Source organism: Protopterus annectens, chromosome 6.part0, assembly GCF_019279795.1.
Source record: "Protopterus annectens isolate FY-2018-M chromosome 6.part0, PAN1.0, whole genome shotgun sequence".
NCBI classification, from domain to species: Eukaryota; Metazoa; Chordata; order Ceratodontiformes; family Protopteridae; genus Protopterus; species Protopterus annectens.
The window spans coordinates 257,923,300-257,950,037 of record NC_056737.1 but is presented as its reverse complement, the minus strand read 5'-3'; the positions used below and the strand labels follow the sequence as shown (position 1 = coordinate 257,950,037).

Sequence of the window (26,738 nt, the reverse complement as noted above, 5' to 3'; positions counted from 1 at the left end):
AGTATCACAGCCCTGACACTGTAGTTCAATGGAAACCTGCTTAAAAACTGAAAACTGTTTCAAGTGAGAGTTGCTTAAGGATTGCTTACAAACTGCTTAAATGAAGAGCTGTTTAAGAACAGGAGTATGATATTGCAAGCTGTATATTGTAGTTCAACAAAGAACTGTTGGAGAATTGCTTAAATGGAGAAGTGCTTAAGTATTGCTTAACTGGAGAACTGCTAAGAAATGCTTAAATGGAAATTTACTTGAGAACTGCTTAAGAACTGCTTAATGGAGATCTACTTCTTATCTGCTTGAGCTGCTTTGGAGAGCTGTTTATATTGTGAACTGCTTAAAAAAGAACTGCTTAAGGAGAGAACTGCTTGAAAACTGTTAACAAACTGATTACCCGGATAATTGCTTATAAACTGCTTAAGAACTGCCTGAATAGAGAATTACTAAAGATAACTTCAGAACAGGAAAACTACCTAAATGGAGAAATGCTTTGGAATTGTTTGAGGACTGCATATGATTACAACTGCTTAAGAACTGCATATGAAGAGAACTGTTTAAATTGATGATGAATAAACTGCTTGAAAACTGCTGAAGATAAAAACTGCATAAAAGGAGAACTGCTTGGGAACTGCTTAAGAGGAGAGCTTATGAACTGCTTTAAATGGAAAGATACTTATCAACTGCTTGAAAACTGCATAACTGCTTGAAGGAAAACATGCTTAATAAAAGGATACAAGGTGGAAACAACATGTACCTACTCAAAGGCCTGTCACTATGCTCAGTATCCTGCAGACTTCTAAGAGGTGACCTGTGTCTGGCATATAAGGCATCCTCTGACCCAATATTGATGGATTTACTGCACAACAGCAAGTCAAATGGCATCAGAAATACTCAGTCTAGGAATCTAAACTTCTTCTGCAACATCACCAGAATGGTTTGGAGGGACAGGTATATGTCACAGAGGATACTACTGCTCTGGAATAGACTCCCTAACCACATAAATAAAGTTAATCCCTGTCTATATTCGAGCTCAACTTGGATCCATTAATGAGAAACAGAATATTTAGCCCAGAACTGCTCCAAGTACTACTAATGGACAGAGGCAACTCATAAATGCTTTATCCCATGCATTAGTTTCCTCAAATTATCTATGGTATGATCCCATTTATTTTCATTGGGGTAATATATAAATATGTTGTCAGTCTTCACTCAGTTCTTGACTGTGGGCTCAGTTCCGAGCCTCGTAACTGACTAGACCATTAACTTCAGATCACACCTTCCAAACTCTCGAGCTAGGCTTTTACCCATAATGCTCCTCCATAAATTACATCAGATCTTGTTTGCCACTTCATTCAGGATACCACTCAGTTTTTGGATATTGTCAATGATACACAACTTGAGCCTCATTAGCTACTATGTACTCTGGACATTACCTCTCTCTATACTAATATTCCACATTGGGCGGGTTTGCAGGCCTTGGATTATTGGTTGGGTAGATCTGGTCTTTATCAACCTGGATTTAACACTTTTCTGGTATGTCTGGCAGAATATGTTTTGACCAGCAATGTCTTTTATTTCCAGAAACAATGTTTCTGGCAGATAAAAGGGATGGCCATGGGTGCGTCTTTCGCACCCATTTATGCTGACCTATTTATGGCCTACATTGAGGAAGTCATGATCTATGACCCCAACCATAATATCTGTATGTGTGAAATGGATATTTGGAGACGTTATCTGGATGATTATTGGTTGGTGTGGAAGGCTGATGAGGTTTATCTTCAAAAGTTTGTTGATTATCTTAATGATAATATATGGGGAATTGAATTCAAGATAAATTATCATAAATCTAGGATGATTTTTCTAGATGTTGAGATCAATAGAAATTCTGATGGCACTTTGTCTACAGTATTATTTAGATAATTTCCTGAATACAATTCCCTGTTACATGCCACCAGCTTCCACCCACAACATATCATCCAGAACATACCAAAGTCTCAATTTCTTAGGGCTAGAAGGATATGCTCTAGTCAACATACTTTTGACCTTATTTGGGATGATCTTGTTTGTAGGTTTAAGGAGAGAGGTTATCATCCAGGTACAGTTAGTTCAGCTAAAAACTGGGCCTCTAATCAAAATAGGTCAGACTTATTATGTTACAAGGCAAAGAATAAAGATCATTCCAATGAGCCTATGTGGTTTGTTACTACTTATGGACGTAATACCAGGGGATTTATGAATATTATTCACAAACATTGGAACATCTTGATGGCAGATGACAAATTGTACCCTTTCTTAAGGGACAGATGTTCATTCTCTTTTAGGAGAGGACGAACATTAGGTTCAATGTTCAATCATTATAAGAGGGCCTTTCCTGACTCTAAAGATTCCACACAGTTCTCTTTAACAGGGAGACCGGTTTTGGGCTGTATCTCATGTGGTCATTGTTCATATTGCATTTGGGTCCAAAATACCCAGGAGTTCAGTAGTCGGAATACTCCTGAGATTTTCAATATTGAATTTTGGGCTAATTGCAACACAGAGTGGGTCATTTATTTGGTTCCTTGTACATGTTTTGCATTTTATGTGGGGCAAACCTCGAGGCTGTTTCGTCTGAGGATTGGGGAACATCTCAGCGATATTAGAAACAAACGGCAGAATAATGCTCTATATAAACATGTTTTGAAGCATCCATCAGCTTCTTTTCAATTTACTGTTATTGATTGTATTAGGGGTAAATGCAGGGATAAACCAGGTTGGCATGAGTTACTTAATTTTAAAGAACGGAAATGGATTGTTAAACTTGGAGCATTATTTCCACCTGGTCTTAATGACCAATTTTGAGGGACCAATGCTTTGCCTTCATTTGTTCTCATTTTACATTTTTGGATTATATATAGGTATCGTTGTTTGTTTTTTCATTTCTTTTTATCCACTGAAGAAGGCTTTTTGAAGCCGAAACCGGTTTGGATATTATTGGATAGTAGGGTTATTCCCTCTTATCTTTGAACATTTAATAAATTAATATATGTACTGATTCCACCCTTTGCTGGCTTTTTTTGTTTTTTGCCACTTCATGTGTCAGATGTGTTTCTATTGCTGTCGACCTTTGGTGATATTTTAGTAAGTTTTTTAATTAAAATGTTTCCATTAAGTTTCTCTATTAGGCTATTTACCTCATTAGCATAATTATTTTTCTATTTGTTCCTCTCCATTCTTCTCTACAGTCTGTGAGTGCATGAGTGGCCTTGTTATTTATTTATTTATTTATTTCTGGCATTGGTAGTTTCTGTCAAGTACCATTATTGGTGCTCTCTCTTTTTCCCCCTTTGTTACCTTTGAGATATTCTTTAATACCATAGTTGGTATTTCGTCTATTTAATCCTTTCTATTAAAAAAAAGACTATTTTTCTTTTATTGCATGACTGTGTATGGCTGGTATGGAAGGAAAAGTAGATTCTCCTGTTAAATCTAAGGGCACCTCAGATTTTAAGAGGTGTGAGAAGTGTCAGGGCAAAATGCCTAATTCAGATGCATATACTTTATGCGTGTACTGTCTAGGAAAAGTCAATTTACAAGACAGTTGCTCAGTTTGCCACAGTTTCTCTAGGAGAACTCTCACAGAATGTAAAAACAAATTAGTTTTAAGAGGACTTCTAAAATCGGAATTTGATGAGGCCATTTCTGGGTCAAAGACTGAAGCCAGTTTGTTTTCATCCTCTTCAGCCTCCTCTAGGAAACATCCTTATTCAGTTTCCAGTGTCTCAGAACAGACAAAGAAGGCACCAAAACATTCCTCGGTGCCAACCACTTCCTTGGCACTGAAATCAGGACTTGGAACCAAACTTCTTTAAGCATCAGAGTCGACATTGGCTTCCTCGACTCTGTCAGCACCAGACAAACCAAAATTAATATCAGTACCTAGATCTAGGTACTCTTCATCTGTTGACCCTCACATAGACAGACCACCTAGCCCCTTCCTTGATGTCAGACCTTCCAGGTCTCCATCTACAGCATTGGTTCAATACACTAGGAGTCTGTCTGAAGTCAACATTATGAGACTGGTGGATCAGCTCCTAGTAGTGAGGGGATTGTCCTTGGTTCCTAACCAAACCCTGTGTCAGAATTTCTTCTTCTATGACACCACCATTTCCTCCTCCAACTCCTATCAAGACTTTGGAGCCCTTGTTTCTGACACTCCTGGCACCAACTGCCTCAGTTCCAGTAGCAACTTTGTTTCCACCACAGAAAATTGCCTTGAGTTCCTCTGACCCTTCGGCACTGGAGGTCTCCCATGGTTGATCTTCTCTGGTCAGGTCTGAGGTACATGGACTGGTTTCCCTAACTTCAGAGCCATCCATGTCCCTTGGTGCTTTGCCTTTGCACAATCCACCCAGGCTTCTGTTTCGGGGGTCACTTCCTCGGTGTGGGGTGTGACCCTGGTTCCAAAGAAGTCTGTTTCAGTTCAAGGCTCCCATCCTTCTACAGAGGGCCAGCCATCTGAATCATGAAGAAGGCTTTGTCCATTGGGGAGTCACAATCTTTGCCATCCCTGTCAGAACAAATTTCCACATCTCCTCAACCTGAGCTGCCTTCCATCTCATCCCTAGAACAGAGGGCACAATAGTCCCAGGAAAGACCCACTTTGGTTGTTTCTTCTTTGGACACTACCCTGGAACATCCCCTGAGGAAGTACCTGTGAAGATGACGTGCAAGAGGAAGCACTTAGACTCCCCAGAGGAGTCTTTCACTGAAGATACCAATTTTGATAAATGGGAAGGTTCCCCCAGGTTACCCCCTGATGATGTTTCCTTTGGGGACATCCTAGAAATCTTGAAACAGAGGGGTGGCTGGTCTTCCATCCAATCTTCCTTGGAGGAGTCAGTATACCTGGAGGCTTTTCATGCCCAACCCTCTACTTCTTGGATCTCTCCACCCGATGATGATCTTATTAAACTGATCACTCAGTGGGCATGGAAGATGCCCAGCTCCATTGAGCTGATCCCCAAGAGGCCTGATTGAATCATCTCAGCTCCTAAGGATGAGCCACACTGGTTCAAAGGTTAACCCATTGATGCCATGATGATAGCAGCAGTCACAAAAAAGGAATTTGCTGAAGAAAGTCCAACTATCCAGCCTCCTAACAAGGAGTATAGGACTTTGGCTAGGTTTGGGAAGCATGTTTATGCTTCAATGATCTTTGCTCTCAAGTCCTTGAATTATATGGTGCACTTTACAAGATTACAGATGGATCTGATCAAAGAGCTCTCGGATACCCTCTCAAGAGCAGTGGCTGAAGGGGTATGGGACAAAGTTACCTCTCAGCTGGCAACCCTTGATGCAATTTCTAACTTGTCCATGAGGCTGACTGCCCACACAGCTAAATGTATGACTAGAGCTGCAGGTTCAGGCATAGCCATTAGAAGGCACTACTGGATGAGCTTGTGTCACTTTGCGGATTCATTTAAAGCATCATTCATCAATGCTCCATTTGATGGATCTACCCTTTTTGGTCCCATGAAAAAAAAGACACACTAGCCAGATGTGAAAAATATGGCAAGACCCTTTCTGCCATAGACGTACATTTTTCCACTCCTCAGTTGCCTTACTCAAGGAACCAGAGAAGTGGAAGAATATGGTTTAAAAAAATCCAAAGGACCCACCATTCCAGGATTCACACGGCAAAGACTTTGCCTGGGGCAGAGGAGAAAGTAATGGAAGATGCCACCCCAGAGGCAGAAATGGACCACAAAACCAGGGGTCCATGGAATCTTTCTCTGGTACTTCCTATCAGCACTCCTGAATGGGGGCATGATTGCTCTCCTCTGGAGGCAGTCGGCAGTGACTTTCTCTGCACCAATTTGCCTGGCAACTGTTAACTATGAACAAATGGGTGCAGAGAATTATATCCAGAGGTTATGAAATCCCACTTTCATTACCCCAATCACCCAGAAAGAAACCCTGTATGCCCCACCCAGTCACAGGGAAGCAGGAGTTATAGAAATTCAAAAACTGCTCAACAAAAGAGTCAGCCAAAAAAGTCCCTCCAGACCAAACAGGATCTGAGTTTTACTCAAGGTTCTTTTTAGTGCCCAAAAATACAGGGGACTGGAGACCAATCTTGGATCTCAGGCAGTTCAACAAGGCAGTTAAGTGAACCAAATTCTGGATGGTCTTGGTACAGTCAATACTTCCTTTCTTTTAAAATGGCAATTGGATGTGCTCTATAGACCTCCAGGATGTGTATTACCACATAAAGATGGACAAATGCTCTAGGAGGTTCATGCACTTTCAGCTGGGAGCCAGTCATTTCCAATTCAGAGCACTGCCCTTTGGACTCACCACAGCTGCCAGGGTGTTTACTAAATGCATGGCAGTGGTTGCAGCTCATCACAGACTACAGGGCATTCAAGTTTTTCCATATCTTGATGACTGGCTCCTCACCGCTACCACCAGGTGTCAGTTAGAATGGGGAAGACATTATACTCTGCACCTCTGTGCATCTCTAGGAGTAACAATGGATTACAAAAAGTCAAGCTTACAACCTTCTCAGTAGTTAGACTTCATCGGAGCCTGCTTAGACACTGTTACAGGAATTGATTCTCTTCATCTAGAATGACTACAGTGCATCAGATCCCAAGCCAGTCAAATTCTAAGAAACAAAAGAGTTCCAGTAAAATTAGTCCTAAAAACATTAGGCTCAATGGCAGTGGCAATAACTCTTGTTCCCTTAGCAATATATCACATGTGAACCCTGCAGTGGTTACTTGTCTCCCAGTGGTCTCTGATTCATCAACCAATGTCTTACCTAATTGTGATTACTGGTCACTGCAAACAGGATCTTTCATGGTGGCTCCATTCCAACCAGATTCTCTTGGGGCAACCATTCATTCTTCCACAACCCCAAGTCACTGTGACCACGGATGCTTCCTAGATAGAGTGGGGGGGGCATTATCTGGGAAGGACAGTTCAAAGCACGTGGTCTGAACTAGAGGCCAACTTGTACATCAATGTTCTGGAGATGAGGGCAGTGCTGCTATCATTACAAGCATTCCAGGATGTCCTTCCTCTGGGAACAGTAGCAATTCAAACGTTCAACATGTCAGTAATTTGGTATATCAACAAGCAAGGGGGAACCAAATCTTACCCATTATGATGAGAAGCCCTCAGAGTTTGGCAACGGGCGATTTCTTCCAACCGCTTTCTCATAGCAATGCACATTCTGGGGAGCTCAAAAGTGATAATGGACAAGCTGAGCAGAACTATTCTCATGCCTCACAATTGGTCTCTCAATCCTGTAGTGGCAAACAAGATTTTTTGTCACTGGGGCAAACCTTGTTGCAATCTTTTTGCCTCACCTTTGAACAACAATTGCAGAAGTTACTTTGCCCTAATCCCCCCCAGGGGAGTCACCCAGAGATGCTGTCCTTCATGATTGTCCCCCCTGTCTTCTCTATGCCTTTCCTCCAACTACCTTGAATTCACAGTTTCTAAAGAAAGCCAAGAAGATAGAAAACTCACTAATCCTCATTGATCCCTTCTGTCCCTCTACAGGTTTGGTGTTCTTTCCTCTGGCTTCACCTTCTTCGGGAACTATGGATTCTGGACCCAGCTCCAGATCTGTTGTCTCATCCAGAAGGCATATTTCATCTGAATCTCCAACATCTCAAGCTCACTGCATGGCTTCACCAATTTCCCTGATTGCAGGCATCCTTTCCTATCCTATCCTGTCCAACAAAGTATTGTGACTCATCACAAACCTTCAACTAGGAAACTTTATCAAAATAAATGGGAAAAATTTGTGAACAGGGCCCTTAAAAAGAAACTTGATCCTTACTCGAGCCCAGTTCATAAGGTTTTGGATTTCTTAGCTAACCTCTACCAATCTGGTTCCTCTGCATCAGCAATTAAAGTTCATCTAGTGGCAATCTCCAGCTTTCATATGGGATTAGATAGCTCATCTCTAATGTCACACAAACTCTTCAAAGCATTTTTAAAGGGGCTCCTGATGTTAAGACCTCTATTTAAAGAATCAATTCCTCCTTGGGATCTAACACTAGTCCTACAATCCCTTATATTATCTCCCTTTGAACCATCAGCAACTTGTGACTTAAAGTTCTTGTCTTGGAAAATTTTATTTTTGGTGGCTATTAAATCTGCCAGAAGAGTGTCTGAACTTCAGGACTTATCCTGCAAACCTCCATACTTAATATTTCACAAGGATAGGGTTGCCCTTAGGACCAATCCAACCTTTTTACTAAAGGTAGTTTCAGAATCTAATGTAAATCAGACACTTCAATTGCCAGCCTTCTTCCATAATTTTACTAATAAAGGAGAGTGCTCCCTTCATTTGCTAGATGTCCACAGCCAACTTTGTTTTTACCTTCACAGAATAAAGGATTTCAGAAAGTCTGACCAATTATTTGTTGCATTTTCTTCTCTATTTTTAGGTAATCCAGTTTCAAAGGTTACCTTGGCAAAATGGCTTAGAGGCTGTATTACTTTTATCTGTCATTTAAAAGTGCTCCAGCTTCCACACCCAGTTAAAGCCCATTCAACAGGAGTGGTGGCAACTTCTGCAGTTTTTATACAAGAGCATCCCTGGATGATATTTGTGCAGTGGTCACTTGGTCTTCTCCTCATACTTTTATCACTCATTACAAATTGGATTAGGTCTCAAGGGGATGGGCATGATTTGGTTTGATGGTGCTTAGGAATATTCTTCTGTGAGACCTCCCAAGACTAAAGTAGCTGGGGACTCTGTCCCACAGTCAAGGATTGAGTGAAAATTGACAACATCAGATAAAGAAGTTATATCTAACCATAACATTCCACCTGTGTTGTTGATCATCACTAATCCTTGACATTCCTCCTCTCCAACCCCCATCCTGAGACTCTTAGTGGATCGGATTATCCCACAACTGGCTTCAAAATAGTGACACATAATTGGTCTCTTCTTATATTCTTTCTATCTGCTGCTAAAGTAGACAAACTCAGTCTGAGATAATTTAGGGAGGAGCATTATGGGTAAAAGCCTAGCTCGAGAGTTCGGAGGGTGCGAGCTGAAGTAAATGGCCAAGTTAGTTCTGAGGCTCGGAACTGAACCTACAGTCAAGAATTAGTGAAGATCAACAACACAGATGGAACATTATGGTAAGACATAACTTTTTTTTATCAACCACAGGATGGCTAAAGCCAATTTCTAACCAAATAAAATAGGTTAATTTGAGCACAAAAGGGGAAATTGGCTAGGCTTAAAATAGTCCACAAGGCAGCTAGCCTAGTACTTAAACTATGACACTATGAGAACTGCTTAAAAATTGAACTGCTTGAGAACCACTAAAGATAATTGCTTAAATGGAGAACTTCTTGAAAATTACATAAGAACTGCTTAGGGAAAGAACTGATTAAAATGAGAATGCTTGAGAACTGTCTGAGAAGAGAACTCATTGAGAACTGCTTAAATCAAGAACTGTTTATGATATTTTGCTAAGAATTGCTTAAGAACTACTTCAGAGAACTGGTTAAGAAAAGAGCTGTTTCAGAACTATTCACTGTGATTATTGTAAATGAAAAGTAGACAGCTATATGAGACTGACAAATTTGAACACTATTTATCGCAACTGATGATGGAAAGCCAACTAAGGTTATATTGGAATGGATGGGGTCTTAGTCACTTATACTGCCTAGGACCCTATTTGACCATGATCCAGCTGTGAATAGAATTACAGGTGTGATGCTTCTTGGCCCCATATATTCTGTACAAATGTAAATTTAGGGACAACATCAATGAATCTACACTGTGAGCAAAAACTACACTGTAAACCAGTGAATCTGATTTACCTTCAAACTGAATATGAAAGTGCAATAATAAACTCATTTTCCTAGTTCTGTTATAATTGCTCTTACTATACTGCAATGTTTCCATGTAAGAAAATACCATGATTCATCTGCAGGAAGAAATGTAAAGTTGCCGATACATTTTTTTTTTCTCTAGGTTTTTCATCATCAAGGATAGCTTCTTACTTTACTATTCTGAAAATGAAAGAAAAAACTTTGAGAGCAATCGTTACTTCAACATTCATCCTAAGGTAAGTCTGGTCCATAATGAGCTTTCTTTCTTCTGTTGTACTACCTGTGAAAAATGACTGAGCAAAGTTGTGACATTTGCTTGGAACCTATGAAAGTCAGTTAGTCAAAGGCCAATTAGATTACACTAACAGCAAAAAAAAAACAAAAAAACTATTGTGCAACAAGTAAATGAAGGACAGTGCCAACTAATAAGTCATTTATTTTATTTTTTAATGTAGTCTTTGTTAACTAGACATGCTGTACATAAGACCACTTAAAACTTTGCTTTGGTTAAATGGATTTTAGTGTTTTATGACTGAAACACAAAGTTGTAGGACATAGTTTTCCACTTATTAGTTCACTCACAAAAATGTACATTGATGGTGATTTTGAAATGACAATAACAGTAGCTGCCGTCAAGACTACAGATTTTGGGTTTTGTTCCCAAAATGAACAGAATCACGAATGACTGAGAAGTAAACCCTGTAAGCAAAAGGAATATTTTAAGCAAGTGAGTAATTGTGAGTTATAATGTACCAGATGACAGCCAAGGAGCACTTAACAGCTTGCCTATGCTCAGTTGATGTTACTAGCAATCAATAGTTATTCTCCAAGTTCCACCTTTTACCCATCTATTTAATTCCCTTTAAATGATCTTTTTTTATTTTTATTTATTTTTTTGCATCACCAGTCCAAGAGGTCCATCTTATTTTGTTCATAAGACTGTCTCTGAAGTAATACCTCCTCATTTCTAAACTGAAGTTAGACCCATCTCTTTGAAAGCTGTAATCTTTTCTATTGTCTCTTACTTTCCTTTCCAGTTAATTTAAGTTCAGTCACAGGTCTCCTGGATGTTTTTGTGAATCCAGCATGCCTCAACTATTCATTCTTTCATCAATAAAAGTACAGTCTCAGGGTGTGTATTCTTTCTTTGCAAATGTTGTCTTCCATTCCTTTGATCATTCTGGTTTACTTTCTCTGAACCCAAATGGTTTTGTTTCCTTCTCCTTGTATGACCCCCAGAAACAGATGCAGCATAACGGTTGAGACCTTAGTGATCTTTGAGAACAAGTATTACCTCTTTGCCCTTGGAGATGAAACCCAGTATCCTTTTGGTATTGATGGCTACTTCCTCACTCTGCCTTTGGTGAATCATACTAACTGTGGTTATAACTCCAAGGTTCTTTCTTAGTCTGGTTTCTTTAAGATAGCATTCTCACTACCACTGGGACTGTACAGTGCCCCTGGGTCATTTTTCAGGTTTAACACTGCGTTTTTTAGCTGTGAACCTTAATTGCCAATGATCAGCTCATCATTAGACTGGCTACTCCATTATCCACAGTTGCTTCATGCTAGTGTTCTCTGCAAAAACGTTAATCAAGTTTTCTATGGCCAGTATTGTGTCTGATAAGAACGCAATGAAAAATCATAGTTCTCCTAGACCATACATAATTAATTGGCTTCATCTACGTTAAATTAACTTATTTATTCTTGTTGTTACCTTTTGGAAGAATTTTTTAAGTAAAGGTGATATGTATTAATAAAACCCTTTTACTAATATTCCGATTGTTAGAAAACCCATCTGGTCCTGAGCTTTATCTTCTTTCAGTGCCAACAGCTAATGTTCTGTATCTCCTTCATCTGCTTTAGAATCAATTACAGAACTTTTAGTACAAGCACAAATGCTCAAGTGTATGTTTCCTCTTTTACACTAAATAAATACTTGTAAATGCAATGTGCTTTTCTTTGTTAATCTCTTTTGTATTATGTTTCCAAAGTAATGCTGCACCAGTGAAAGAGAGACATGCTTATTCGTATCTGCTATATGCTTTTTCTCTGATCAAAAATTATCTTAGCATGACAGTAACAAAATGTGGGGAGTGGACACTTCCCCCAGAAGGAGAAGGTCTTCCTGCCCTCTTTAATTTCTTTAGTTATGTCCTTTTCTATTGTTATCTTGTTTTTTGACCAACCATGATGTTTTTTTTTAGCTTCCTGATATTTCTCCCTAATCAGACCTCTGTCCCTTTCCCATTTCTGTATGTCCTTTATTATATTACCAGTCAATGGCAACAGTTTCTACAATGAATTACAGATCTCAGAGTGTATACTTTTCAACATGGTACAACTGTGGTTTGTTTGGCAGACACTTAGCTTCTTGCTTGCTGCACTAACCACGAAGGCTCAGGAAAATAAGTATCATTTCCTCCCCTCATGCTCCTTGTAGTAACCTTCAGCATCCTTTTAATTTTTATTCAAGGTCTATCTAACTGAAGATAGGGAGCTTTAGACCTTCAAAATGATTAATGTACCCCATTTCAGAAACATGCATGCTGAATATGAGATACCTATCAAACATAGCTGGATTCCATCCCTGAGAATCGAGTCAGTATATCAGAAATATTACCATCATCACTGGAAACTCAGTAATTAAATAGCTCTTCATACTGTATTTGTAATTCTCCTCAAGGACGTTGTCCGCAGTGTAGAAAAGTGGCCTCATTCTTCTCTCCCTTTCAGTAGTCTGGTATGAGGATTGTTTGGTCTACCAGAAACTGTGAACACTTTGATCTTTACTGTTAGGAGCTTGGGACTCTTAATTTTTACAGCTTCTACTTCTACATAAACATTTATTAAATCAATATAGAACTGAAGATTTTAGTTCACAAAAAAGCATCATTGGAGATGCCCAAGTTGTAGTATCAAGGATGCTATAATACATTACTGTCCAGTTTGTGTTGTACTGAATGGGTCAATGCTGGCTACAGAGCATATTTCACAGTATTTACAAAAAGCCTGGCTAAGCCATTTGTAGGTAGATGATATGGTACTAAACATATCTGTTTTATCTCACTGGATTAAAGAAATGCAGCAACTTGATTAAAGGTGACTTAAAAGGTTAGTGACACACACATTTTATTGTTACCACCATAGAGGATGAACAGATACCATGAGACCTGAAGTAGGTTTATTTGTAGTCATAAGACCCAGTAGACAGACTTCTAGCCATCTGGCATGGGAGTGCACAGCAGTAAATCAGTAAATGCTATTCCAGAAGACTCCACTAAGCCCACAGGTATACACTGCAACCATGAGAGTCCCCATCCAGGAACAGAATGGTGCAGAACTACATGGGTTCGCACTAAATGAAATGAACCACATATTCTCACATGCTGTGAAATTTTGGAATCCATTCCTGGCTACCAGATGTAATTTTTTCATAAAGTGCTAAGGCTTTCTTTTTCACATGCCTGAGGTATTCATCATGCAGTTTCTCAATGAAACACTTTGCAGTTTTATTTTAATATTAAATTTAATTTATTTTTGTTGACCAGGTCAGTCTCATGGTATGAGACATCAAATGGCATCATTATAACAGAATGACAAAGTCAGAAAGTATACAAAGCCACAATGTCAACCTCATTATTTCAGGAAATTTTGGAATAATAAGCCATACATATACAATAAATGACTTAGCTAAACTGGAAAAAAAACTTTACTCACCTGGCTGCACAGATGATTTGGGACTGGGTATGTTGTCATCTTTTCCTTTGGCGTATTATTATGGTGTGTACTGCAGATGGCACAACTGTATACTACCACTCCCAATTTTGTTGACAATTCTGGAAAAAATATAATGTTTCTTGCTCTTACTTTACACCCTTCTGTTCCTAGATGTGATTTGTGGACACAATCAAGCACTTGCTGCCTCAGTTTATATATATATATATATATATATATATATATATATATATATATATATATATATATATATATATATATATTGATAGATATAGATATGTCACAGCTTTTATAGTGTGCACTGTCATTCCTTCTTCTGGGGCCAAAAACCTAATGAGCCTTTTATTATATGAAGGTAAAGAAACTTGGTAACTGCTGAGAGCAACTCCATTAATTATTTTGAATTTTACAACTCAGGAAATATGATACTGTGATTCACCCAGTGAGAGACATTTGCATGAAGGCAGGATGTTCAAAACACAAAAAAAGCAATATTATTGCAGCTTTTTCATTACAGTTCTGTACTTTTTCAGATTGTGAAGCACATATGTAGGCAAAACAAATTTTTAATACTTAGTGCAAGCTATTTAGTGTCACTTTTAGTGAAGAATCTACTTGTGTCTCCCTCAAGTTGTTATAACAATGGCACTCTATTTGTAGCAGTAGTAATACTATCTGTACTAAAAAATGACTGTAATGGTTTTAAAACAAAATTAACACCAGTCCTTGAAACATGAGCTGCCAAAATAACGTATTAACTTTTGGGAAAGATGATACACAGTCCAGAAGTTCAAGATATATTCATTGATAGTGCATGCATGATCTATGCATTAGCCTAATATGACATGTAAAATCACTTTTGTATTTTCATAACCTGATGTTTCCACTGGGCACCAGGATTTGCCTTTATCAGACATCTGCAGAGCATTTACCTTCAAATAATAAAAGTTATACAATGCAACCCAGCTAGGAGTAAATTAATATTATGCAAACTAGTAAGAGGAAACCAATAATACTCTTCAGAGGTGCATACTTAAACTGAACACAGTAGAAGATAAAGAAAAATTAACATTAGACTTGCAGCTTTATTTTTGTGAAAGAACATTAAACCTAATCATTTAAAAAACTTATGACTTGACACTAGCTGTTGCTTGTATAGTATGTAATCATTCTTATTCTTTGCAATCATTTAATTTGTAAAAGAACTCTATTTTTTCTTATAACAAAAACAGAATTAATATCATTATTGTTATTTTACTGCAAGTAGGCTTAACATCAGTAATATTTGATCAACAGTATATACTAGACAAATGTGAAACCTCATCCTTGCTTTAAAAAAGTTGATTTTTCTTGGGAAGACACTAAGCTCTTTCTTAAGAGAGGCATTGGGTACAGTAAGTTGAATGACAATAGCAGACCATTCCATACTAATCTGAAAAAAGTACAGGGTGCCATTTCATTAGCTTTGCTGGAGCACATATTCACTTTTAGAAGCAAATGGGCCAGGGACCTAGAGCAACTCTCAGGATATGATAAAATGAAATTCCAGTAATTCCAATATATCCCCATCTAAAGCTCATTTTAAGGATTTAAAGAATCAAATAAAATGGAGAGTATTAAGGCCTGCATATAAACAGAGACATCCTTTCTAACAGAGAAAATAGATGTGGTATATGTAGGTTTGGGCAACCAAAGCAAGCACTGTCAGTTAATTCCTAGCAGTTTCAGAAATCACAGTCATTACCATCATCATCCTCATTGTCATGAGATAAGGTCAACAGAGGCACAAAGCAGGAGGGGTACAGTGAAGAAAAATACATTTGAAAAGATCTTATATGCAAGTCCAAGCTTATAAGAGATATGGGAAACTGAGCAGAAAAACAAGTTCTTCGTCAAGTAATATGCTAATATGGTAAATTTAAAATGTATTTCGGAATTATAGGGTAATGGAATATATTAGTTGAAGGTGTAATTTATTTTTATTTACTCTTTATTTATTTTTTGATAACCAGTTGGGTGAACTGGTTAACAGATCCCATTCTGTCATATCCAGGCACAAGGTGTGCATGTTTACACACTCAGACAAACTTAATTTTTTTTACATTTAGATATAGCACCTAGTTCACATTAACATTCACAATGAGAAAAATATTCACAGTAATATTCAGATTCATAAATAAAGCACAACTGGTGGAAGTTCACTCACAAATGGAGTACAAAATATTCACGTTTATGTTCGCATTCAAAGAAGCAGTCAGGCTTGCATACTCCATTTACAGCCATATTGCTTAAGTCTGAAGATTGAAATTACAAAGGGGAATATGCTGACTGTGATCAGAGATGCAGGTAAATAAAGCAAAAGATACAGCAATCAACAGTGTTGATATATTTAGCAGGACATCAAATGTGTTGAATTTAGTTGTTGAAAAATAGCACTGTTAAATGCAGCCATAGATAATTCAATAAGTAGCAGCAAACAAGCAATAATGCTGACAGGGTGTGTGTATTGGGGAGCCTCTACAGCCCTGGAAGGGTGTTATTTCCCAATAACACACAACCTGGAAGCCATTCTTGCACGTAGAATGGGCTCACACACACACACACACACACACACACACACACACACACACACACACACACACACACACACAAAATTATTTTTTTATCTATTTACTTTTTAAATTTTACACTTGGGCAGTGCAGTGGTACAGCGATTAATGTTGAGTGGCACAGTGGTGCAATGGTTAACATTGTTTCATCACAGCAAGAGGTTCTCCAGTTCGATTTTTGGCTGGAGTGCTTTCTGTGTGGAGTCTGCATGTCCTCCATGTGTTCATGTGGGTTTCCTCCGGGTACTCCAGTTTCCTCCCACATTCCAAAGACATGCATTCTGAAGCATTTCTCCCCGGGCCTCCACTGAAAATAGGCTCTATCCTAGTTGGACTTTCCCGGTCAACAAATGTTAAATAAATACAGTAAACAGCAAAATGATATTTAGTGAGTATAAAAAACGGCAGCCATTGATTTTTCCTGCCAGAGCATCATGTCAGCTTAATATGTTGCTGTGAAGTGACAGACTTGTGTATCAGTGTGTATTACTTCTACATTAAAACCCTGCTGGAGAATGTTCATTCTCCAATCAGGGTGAAGATGTACAGGTTGTCCATTCTTAAATAAATGTTAGAAGACGTGGACCACCACTGCAGGTAAATGGAGAAAGGGATCTGTTAGCTAGTGTAAATCTATCACTACAAAATCTAATCATTAAAAGAGGTAAATGCAGCAAAAGACTGCATCACTTAAAGCGGGTGCATATAGCACAGAAGTAATAAAAACATAATCCCAGTTACTGTTACTCAAGAGTTAGTAATCTAGATGAGACCCATGCCCACCTTTGTTTTATTTTTTTATTAGTACTTTCTAAAGGCACTGATTGATGCTTCTGCTTCCCCTTTTAATTGTCTGAATCGCCCAGTCTATGCCAGCAATGTCCATATGAGAATGTATAGCCTAAGACAGTGATACCCATTTTTTGACAGGTGGGACTCAGAGGACTAGACCAGGAATTAATTGTCATACTGGAATATGGCATGGGGATCATAATCTGCCACAATATCCCAAGGCTTTTGCTGCTGCTTGTTATCCCTGGCAAAAGAATCTGCAATGATACCCGTATGTTATATGCACATGATAATGTATGTACCCCTATAAGATGTAGATGGTCAGTCCAGCCTTCCTTTTTACATTTGGTCTTGAATGGGTGATGGGTCAATTGCTAGTCAGACCACCTAACGGAGGGAAAGCCAACCAATGAATACTGAGTTTCTTCCTTTCAAGAGGGTCTTCTGATAACCAGAGACTGATGTCACAGCTGAGAACTCTGCCTCACTGCCCCCTCACAGCCTGAAGCTTCAGCATTTACATGAATAATGCAACCAGACTCCAATTGAAAGAGTCACAAATTGTAATGTTTATTCATGAATAATCTGATCACTGCATACCTAGCATCTAAACAGTCATGCAATGCTGTATATGTCAGTAGACCATGTAAAAGAACTACTTCTGTCCCTATAAATTCCACTAGTTGGCTGTTTACTATTACCTCTGAACTTGTTACACCAGCTGCAGACTATCTCATTTTTGGTTCCAGCATTAGCTGCTCTTGACTGCATGATAAGCAAGCACTAATGCCTGACAGGGTGTGTGTTAATGTGTAATTAACACCTACCCAGGAGTGTTATGAGGCCTGACGCCCCTGTAAGGGCATTAATTACACATTAACACACACCCTGAAGGGCATTGTTGCACCTAGAGAATGGGCTCTCTGCAAAATTATTGTGTTTTACTTGCTTATTTTTTTATATATATTTTTAATGCAAAATAGTTCCTCCGCCTAATGTTTTAAACTTGCTGTAGTATACGTTAATGGTGTTGGGAGGAAGCATTTTACATCAAACATATATAAAAAAAATAATATAGTGCTTAAAAAAAAACAACAAAGTAAAACACAACAATTTTACATAGAGCCCATTCTCTGTCCCATACACACATACCCATTCTCTTCTACTTTCACACACACACACACACACACACACACACACACACACACACACACACACACACACACACACACAGTCTCCTCTGCTTTCATATATACACTCACACAAGATCACTCTTACTCTGTCTCTCACACACACAGGCTCCTCTGTTTTCATACACATACTCACTCACACAAGATCTCTCTCACTCTCTCTCGATCTCTCTCTTACACACAGTCTCCTCTACTTTCATACGCACATTCAGACACACAAGATCACGCTCGCTTTCTCTCTCACTCTCTCAATCTCTTTCTGTCTCTCTCTCTCTCTCACACACACATATGCACACACACACACACACAGTGTCTCTCCTCTTTTTTTTTTTTGGTTTTACATTTTGCACTCACTAAACAGCAGAACTACTGCTTAGCGAGCATAAAACAATGGCAGACATTATTTTCTTTTGCAGTCCGAGCTCCACAACAGCTTGATATGTTGCTGTGAAGTGGCAGACTCATTTGTCAGCAGGCATTACTTGTACATTAATAAATACCCTGCTGGAGAACATTCTTTCTCCAATCAGGGTGTTGATGTACAGTTTGCCTATTCTCTAATTTTCTTTACTACATAGAATATTACAGCATTAATCAAGTTTATAATGATCCCCAGCAGGTCTTAGTGACAAGCATTACACATGTCATCAAGCACAGCAGAACACAAATGGGTGGGACATTCATTATACTGTGTCTGATTAATAGCAGTGACTACTCAGGGTAACAGGCCATGGAGCATCACACTCCAGAATGTATAGCATGCACTCTTATCTTGCTATAGTATATTTTTCAGAACCCACAGCCTTCTGCATCAAAAGCAAGTACACTACCTGTTGTGCTATTAACAATGCAAGCAGTCTCAGCATAAGCAGCACTAAACTTCTCTTCCCCTGCAGCTCTCAGCTCCTTGTAAAATCTACTCAACACTCGGCTGTATCTCTCAACTTTGCAGCACAAGAAATCTGGAAAATGCCAAAATGTATTGGTTCATAGGATAGTACTAGGATAACTGCCCTTGCAAGCCATTGTAAGCCTAGCCAATTATCCCTTGTGAGACTCAAACCCTGCACCTTGTGTTTGTAAGGCAAACACCTTAACCATTAGACCATCCTCCCAACCCATGGGAGGGGAGGGACAAAAGCCCAAAAACCAGGGACACATTTTAAACATTGCTTGCATAATCTTGGAAAGTTGCTAGAATAAAATGCTGTGTTACCAACATGCATTTCACTGCCAAGTCTTGAACCCAGGACCCTGTGCAAAACAGTCAGAGCAACATACCACTATGCCAAATCAGCTGTTTTGTGAAAGAGAGGAAGACTGAAACTTAAATGGCTACCATTTAGTGAATTTAGTTCTCACCATAGCTGTCAACCTCTTAGCACAAAACACCTGGACAAAGCCAGTAATGGAGGAATGCAGCCATAAAACATATCCAGTGACTTCAGTTCTCACCATAGCTCTCAACCTTAGCACAAAAAACCTGGATGAAGCCAATAATGGAGGAATACAGTCCCAAAAAATAGGGACACATTTCAAATATTCATCTTATAAACTTAGAAAATTGCTAGAATAATTTTTTTTGTGTTACTATGTACTTTCTGAAGAATATGAATTCTGAAATTCAAATGCCTGTCAATTTTATTTATTTCCACAAATCGTACCAACAAGCGTAGGTTGTTCTGAACGCCAAAATATTTTATTTGTAACACCAGATACAGCGTTTTCGCCAATCAAATTAGAATGGCTTCCTCAGAGAATTTATTTAACATTTGTTAACCAGAAAAGTCTAACTTGGAACAAAAGCCAATTTTCAGCAGAGGCCCATGGAGAAATACTGCCAACACATATCTTTGTAACATGGGAGGACACCAGAGCAAACCCACACAAACACAGGGAGGACATGCAGACTCCACACAGAAGGCACCCCAGCCAAGAATCAAGCCAGAGAACCTGTAGCTGTGAGGCAACAATGCTACAACTGCATCATCAACTATTTAAAGAATTAAACACTCAGAAACCACAGATTTTACAAGGAAAAGAACAGAACAAAATATATGGCAAATAACTCCAAAAGTTTCACAAATGGTGGTAGATAGGGAATTCAGGCTCATGTTAGCTGTAGCCAAGGTACAGGGTTCTCTCTAGCCACCAGTACACACCGTGTGGGGCATTTTACACACAGACACACACACACTCCTAGAATCAATCTCGTACCTGCCATATGCACAGCTTTCCATCCTGCATTTGCGAACCTACAAGCTTGCTTCCAATGCTGCTAAAATCCACAGTTTGCTTCCTATTCTGGTACCTGCAAAGTAATCCACAGCAAGACTCAATAGTTTTCTAAGCTCACATTCATGCTGGAATGCACACTTCCGGTTTCCCGGCTGTTTCCTGGAATGGTCGAAGACTGCCGACTCTGCAGTCAGATCCCCTTCCAGTCTATGTGGTTAGCACCACATAGACTTCTGGGGAATCAGCAGTCTGCTTCCTTCTTTCTGAATCCAGACTGGTAAGGCAGCAGTCTGGATTCACTTTGTATGGAGGATATGGAGGACTGTACCATTGTGGTTCACAGCTGGGGGGCTGCAGTCCAATATCAGCCGCTGGCTTGTGATATTGGACTGCAGGACTGCAGTCCCCCCAGCTGTGAATCACAATGGTACAGTCCTACAGTCCTCCAAATCCTCCATACAAAGTGAATCCGGACTACTCCCTTCCCATGGATTACTTTGCAAGTGCCAGAATTGGAAGCAAACTGTGGATTTTAGCAGCATTGGAAGCAAGCTTGTAGGTTCGCAAATGCAGGATGGAAAGCTGTGCATTTGGCAGGTGTGAGATTGATTCTAGGAGTGTGTGTGTGTGTGTGTGTGTGTGTGTGTGTGTGTGTGTGTGTGTGTGTGTGTGTGTGTGTGTGTGTGTGTGTGTGTGTGTGTGTGTGTGTGTGTGTGTGTGTGTGTGTGTGTGTGTGTATGTGTGTGTCTGTGTGTGTGTATTACTCTCTAATTGTACATCCTCTCTGACTGTGTGATCCTAACAACAAATTGAGAAAATCACATGCAGACAGGTTAGAAGGGAAAGCAATAGTCTATTCCATATTAGACAGGCTAACATGAAAAGGAAATGTAATTAATAGAAGTTGCAACAGGCATACAGAATAAACTGTTTATACTTTATTTAGAATAAGAAGATCAGAATGATTAAAATAACTTAAAGTTATAAACATATTCATTTTTAGGGTGTCATACCTTTGGGTGGCTGCATAGTTGAAGCTAAAGAAGAACTTGGGATGCCTTTTGCCATGAAAATTTCACATGAGGATTTCAATGTAAGTGATTTTTTCTCAGTAAATAAGGTTCTCTTTTTCTATGCTTCCAATGATATATTTTTTGTTTGTTAAAAGAAGAAATGTGGTTGAGACCTTCTTGAATTTATGAACACATTTCACTCTGCCTCTTAGTATTCTACCAGCCTAGGTAAGAATAAATAAATTATGCTTAATTTGTTTCAATAATGGTTGTAATGGACAAATATGAACAAGTAGAGTTAGCAGACACAAATCAATGGAAAGTATTTATTTATTTATTTATTTTATTTATTTATTTACATTTGTTGACCGGGAGTGTCTGACTGGACGTAGGTCCATTTTCAGTGGAGGCCTGGGGAGAAAAGCTCCACAGTTAAAATAAACAGACAGTAGTTACATTGGATTACATAGCGATTAACAATTTGATTAACATAGCAATTAATTACAAACATATTTACAGATGAAGAACATAGTACATCAATAGACAACTAGAATCTTTATCTGCGAAGTACATAACAGACATTAACAAATGTTACAATAAGAAGTTCCTGCTATATAATAAGTACTAGGCTTATGAGCATCTGAGCTTGCTATAATCAAGGTAGTTAGTGGGGTGGAAAGAAAGGTAGTGGTTGGATGGGGTGGGTGATATTAGAGTGGGAGTTGCAAGGGCATAGCCTGCATGTTTTTAGGTGCACTTTTAGTAAAGTTTTGAAGTGGGTGCATGATGGTACGGAGGTAATTGTGGGTGGGAGGGAGTTCCATAATTTGGCTATGGCGCAAGAGAATAGTGCTTCACCAGCAGTTATTGGCTTTAGTGATCTGCAAGTGATTTTTGTTGCTGGATCTTAGAGGTCTGGTGGTGCGATAGGGTTGGAGTAGATTCTGGAGGGATGGGACATTTAGTGGATGGTTTACTAGTTTGTGGGCGAGTGAGAGTTGATACCATTGAAGGAGGTGAGGGAGTTCAAGCCAGCCCAGTTCAGTAAGTGAGAGACAGTGGTGACTACGGTAGGATGCCCCTGTGGCGAATTTGGCGATTTTGTTGTAGCAGGTCTCTAGCTTGTTTATATCGCATTGCCTTAGGTTGGTATATATTGGAGAGGCATAAAGTAGGGTGGAGATAAGGTGGGAATTTGCTATTGAAATCTTTGCTGCTTTGGTGAGAAGTTGCTTATTTCTGTATAACGCTCCTAGCTTTTTGTGGACTTTTTTTATGGCCATGGATATGTGAATGTCAAATTTTAGTTTATTGTCTATTTCCACTCCTAGCAATTTGATGTGTTCAGTTGGGTATATAGTGGTGTTGTCTTTTGCTGTGTTGTTAAAGTGAGAGTTGTTTTGAGTATGTTTGGTGGGTTGGAAGATGAGTAGTTTAGTTTTGTTTGGGGTGAGCATTAATTGGGCAAGTCCTGTTAAAAAAAAAAGTATGAAACAAAGTGGCAGAAATAGTTTCCTTAATATGTTTACCACTTTTGTCCTCTTACAGCAATGACTTCATCAAAGCAAAAATTCTATGATAGAGACGTTTATTTGTATTTTCAAGGTATTATTAAAATCATCAGCTTTAAAACTGTAGTATTATTTGCATAAACGTTCACTTTTCTATAATTTTTTAAATAAATGTTATATAGATGATTTGTTTTTTCAGTATCAGTTAGGTCTATCTCACACCATCATCTTTTCAAACCATTACTAAAACATTTCCTGATTAACTCCTGGTTTTGTCCCTGCTTCTCATCTGGGAAATACCTCTCCTAACACCTGTCATCATCTTTCTTATACCTCCTTTAAAGTGCTAAGTCATTTAACCTGCTTATCCACTTCTAATACGTTTCTTTGTTTTATTATTGTACGTACTTCTAATTAGCACAACCAAATTATTATTCCATCACTAATTCTATGTTAAATACTCCAAAAGTCTGCGTAAAAGCAACACAGAATGTCCCCAACAGTCAAAGTAAATGCTGAAATATACTGCACAGCAAAAAATATGCCAAAGCCAAGAAACGTAAAATCAATCGCATTTACTGGCTGGCAAACATTTATATATTAAATTCACATTTAGTGCTTTCATCCACACTAAGGTGGACTTCATCAGAATAAGAAACGCCATAAATTAATCACATAAATACCCCATTTTGGCACCAAAAATACACAAAATACGCAAAATTTAAAGTGAACCAGTACTGGTAAACAAACACTGCACAGAGTTCATCATCAGAACTTACCCCTATTAGTGTTGTGTACCTAAATGTATATCAGACAATAGATCATATAAATAAAATTGACTACATGTCCTGCATTTAATCTTCCACAGCTGTCTAAGATGAGAAAATATAAAAATAAAAATAATGTATGAATACTATATATATATATATATATATATATATATATATATATATATAAATCAATTAATTCTTAATCCAAGTGCTATTGTATCATGTTTTATCCAAGCACTCCATAGTGTCTACATTCATTTAACACAAATAAATAAATATACTATGTAAAAAAACAAGCTAAATATTAAAATAATAATATAAGTTAATAAATAATGCCAAAAAATGGACACTAAACTAAACACATTAAAAATCATACCAATAAAAACTAATGCATTCATGTCAAATAATGCTTTATAGAAACAACCACAATAGGAATGCTTATATAGTTAGTTATCGTAACTGTAATATGGGTTTTGTAGTAATAAATTCATTAAGTCCATGCTCCCTTGCCCCATCAGTTAATATTTGCCATTTGATCTCTTTCTTGCCAAGAAGTGCTTTAAAACTGCCCCCACGTGGCCCTAAACTAACTTGATCAAGTATGGCAAATTTAAATATGTGTGTTTCTCCATATTTAGCTGCATGTCTATACAGGGCGTTGTTTATATCCCTCTTTCTAATACTGTATAAATGATTGTAAATTCTTTTCTTAAATTGTCTCTTCGTTTTACCTATGTAGTAGCTGGGACATGCATTTGGCTAAATATATAATGTATTTGGAATTGCAATTACCTTGTTTAAAGTTAATTCTAGTCCTATTAACATTTTCTAAAACTATTCCTTCAGCCTCTAATATAGCATGACATTGCCCACAGCTACCACAACGCTTAGTGTGTTTGTTTGATCACTTCTTACTCTTAATATTGATCCATTCTCTAATTTTCTCTTAATGTTTACACCCATTTTGTGAACAAACACTGGCGTATCAGCTATAATCTTTCTTATTTCTTGATCCACCATTAGAATGTTCCAGTTCTTTCTTAGTATATTTTTATACTATTCACATATGGAGAATATTCCAACGCACAAGCTCTATTATACTGAGTTCCATTACTATCTCCAACTACTGCCAAATTCTTAAATTCTTTTCCTAGTAAAGGAGGATATTTGTTTCCCCATTCACTTACTACATAATTCACAACATCGTCCAGCATACCTATTGGATACCCCCTTAATACAAACATGGATTTAATGAAATTCACTTCCTCAATCATATCATTATACATAGACATCGTACAAGCAGCTCTAATACATTGTCCTTTGAAAATATTCTTCATCATATTCCTTGGATAATTGCTAGTATATTCCAGGTGACTATTAGAAAAAGTACTTTTTCTGTAAATTCGGGACTTAAAACCACTATTAGTGTTAGAAATAAAGGTGTCCAAATGGGCTGTACCATCAGGACTACTTGAAAATGTAAATTTCAAAAATGCACTAGTACTATTCAAATAGTCCATGAACTGCCCTATACTATCCTGTGGTCCATCCCATAAAATAAAAATATCATCCAAAAACCTGGAATAATAACACATATACTTGTAATAACGACTGTTAAATAGATGTGTAGCCTCCCATTCCAACATAACCAGGTTGGCGAACATGGGGGCACAAGCTGCCCCCATGGCCACCCCCCTGGTTTGTCTGAAATACTCCCCTTCAAAATATATGTAATTATAGTCAAGAACTGTTGACATGAGTTCCATAATTAAACAAATATTGTCCCATTCCAGGTTGGAGTATTTCCTTAAACTATTACAAAAATCATCCAAGCCGTTTTTTAGGTATGCAAGAAAATAAATCAATGATGTCTATAGTAAAGAATATAAGGTTTTCTTTCCATATGCTAGATGTTAAGTTGTCCAAGAAGGCCCAAGAATCTTTAATCAAATGTGGTATACTGGTGTATAGATGTTTTAACCATTTATCTATAGCCACCCTAATAGGATAGGTTTTGGAATGGCTACCCGAAACAATAGGATGAAAAGGTGGCTTAGTTATACTTTTATGAACTTTCGGTATATCTACTATGGTTGCCAGAATAGGATGTTCAACCTTTAAATAATTGTACGTGTCAATAGTGATACGATTATCTAACAAAAATTCCTCAAGGCACAAATCAATACATTTGTAATCTATATTGATTTCATTCATTGACACGATTTCATAGTTCCCAGATTCATATAAAAGTTTGTACATTTCAGTGATATATTCAAGAGAATCGGAAATAACCACCCCTCCCCCCTTGTCAGGTTTCATAACTGTTATACTATGATCTTTAGTTAACTGTGTCATTATATTTTGTTCACCATCAGATAAATCATTTTGACAGTTTAGTGTCCATTTTTTGGCATTATTTATTAACATATATTATTATTTTAATATTTAGCTTAGTTGTTTTTTACATAGTATATTTATTTATTTGTGTTAAATGAATGTAGACACTATGCAGTGCTTGGATAAAACATGATACAATAACACTTGGATTAAGAATGAATTGATTTATATATATATATATATCTTGTATTTATACATTATTTTTATTTTTATATTTTCTCATCTTAGTCAGTTGTGGAAGATTAAATGCAGGACATGTAGTCAATTTTATTGATATGATGTATTGTTTGATATACATTTAGGTACACAACACTAGAAGGGGTAAGTTCTGATGACAAACTCTGTGCAGTGTTTGTTTACCAGTACTGGTTCACTTTAAATTTTGTGTATTGTGTGTATTTTTGGCACCAAAATGGGTGTTTATGTGATTAATTTATGGTGTTTCTTGTTCTGATGAAATCCACCTTAGTGTGAATGAAAGCGCTAAATGTGAATTTAATATATAAATCTTTGCTGAACATTAAATGTGATTGATTTTATGTTTCTTGGCTTTGGCATATTTTTTGCTGTGAATCTTATATTTCAGCGACTAATTCTATGTTAACACTTATACTTGCTTGTCCCTTCTAAT

At 37.8% G+C, this 26,738-nt stretch overlaps 1 protein-coding gene across 3 annotated transcripts in view; it reads left to right on the top strand.

Annotated features, from left to right (window-relative positions):
* The window catches only part of PLEKHD1 (pleckstrin homology and coiled-coil domain containing D1), a 532,907-nt gene that overhangs the window by 65,956 nt on the left and 440,213 nt on the right, over positions 1–26,738 (top strand). For all 3 annotated transcript variants that reach the window (XM_044074000.1, XM_044073999.1, XM_044074001.1), the window contains exons 2-3: positions 9,992–10,085; positions 21,420–21,509. In XM_044074000.1, the coding sequence (XP_043929935.1) occupies positions 9,992–10,085; positions 21,420–21,509 (184 nt within the window). The remainder of the gene's footprint in view (positions 1–9,991; positions 10,086–21,419; positions 21,510–26,738) is intronic.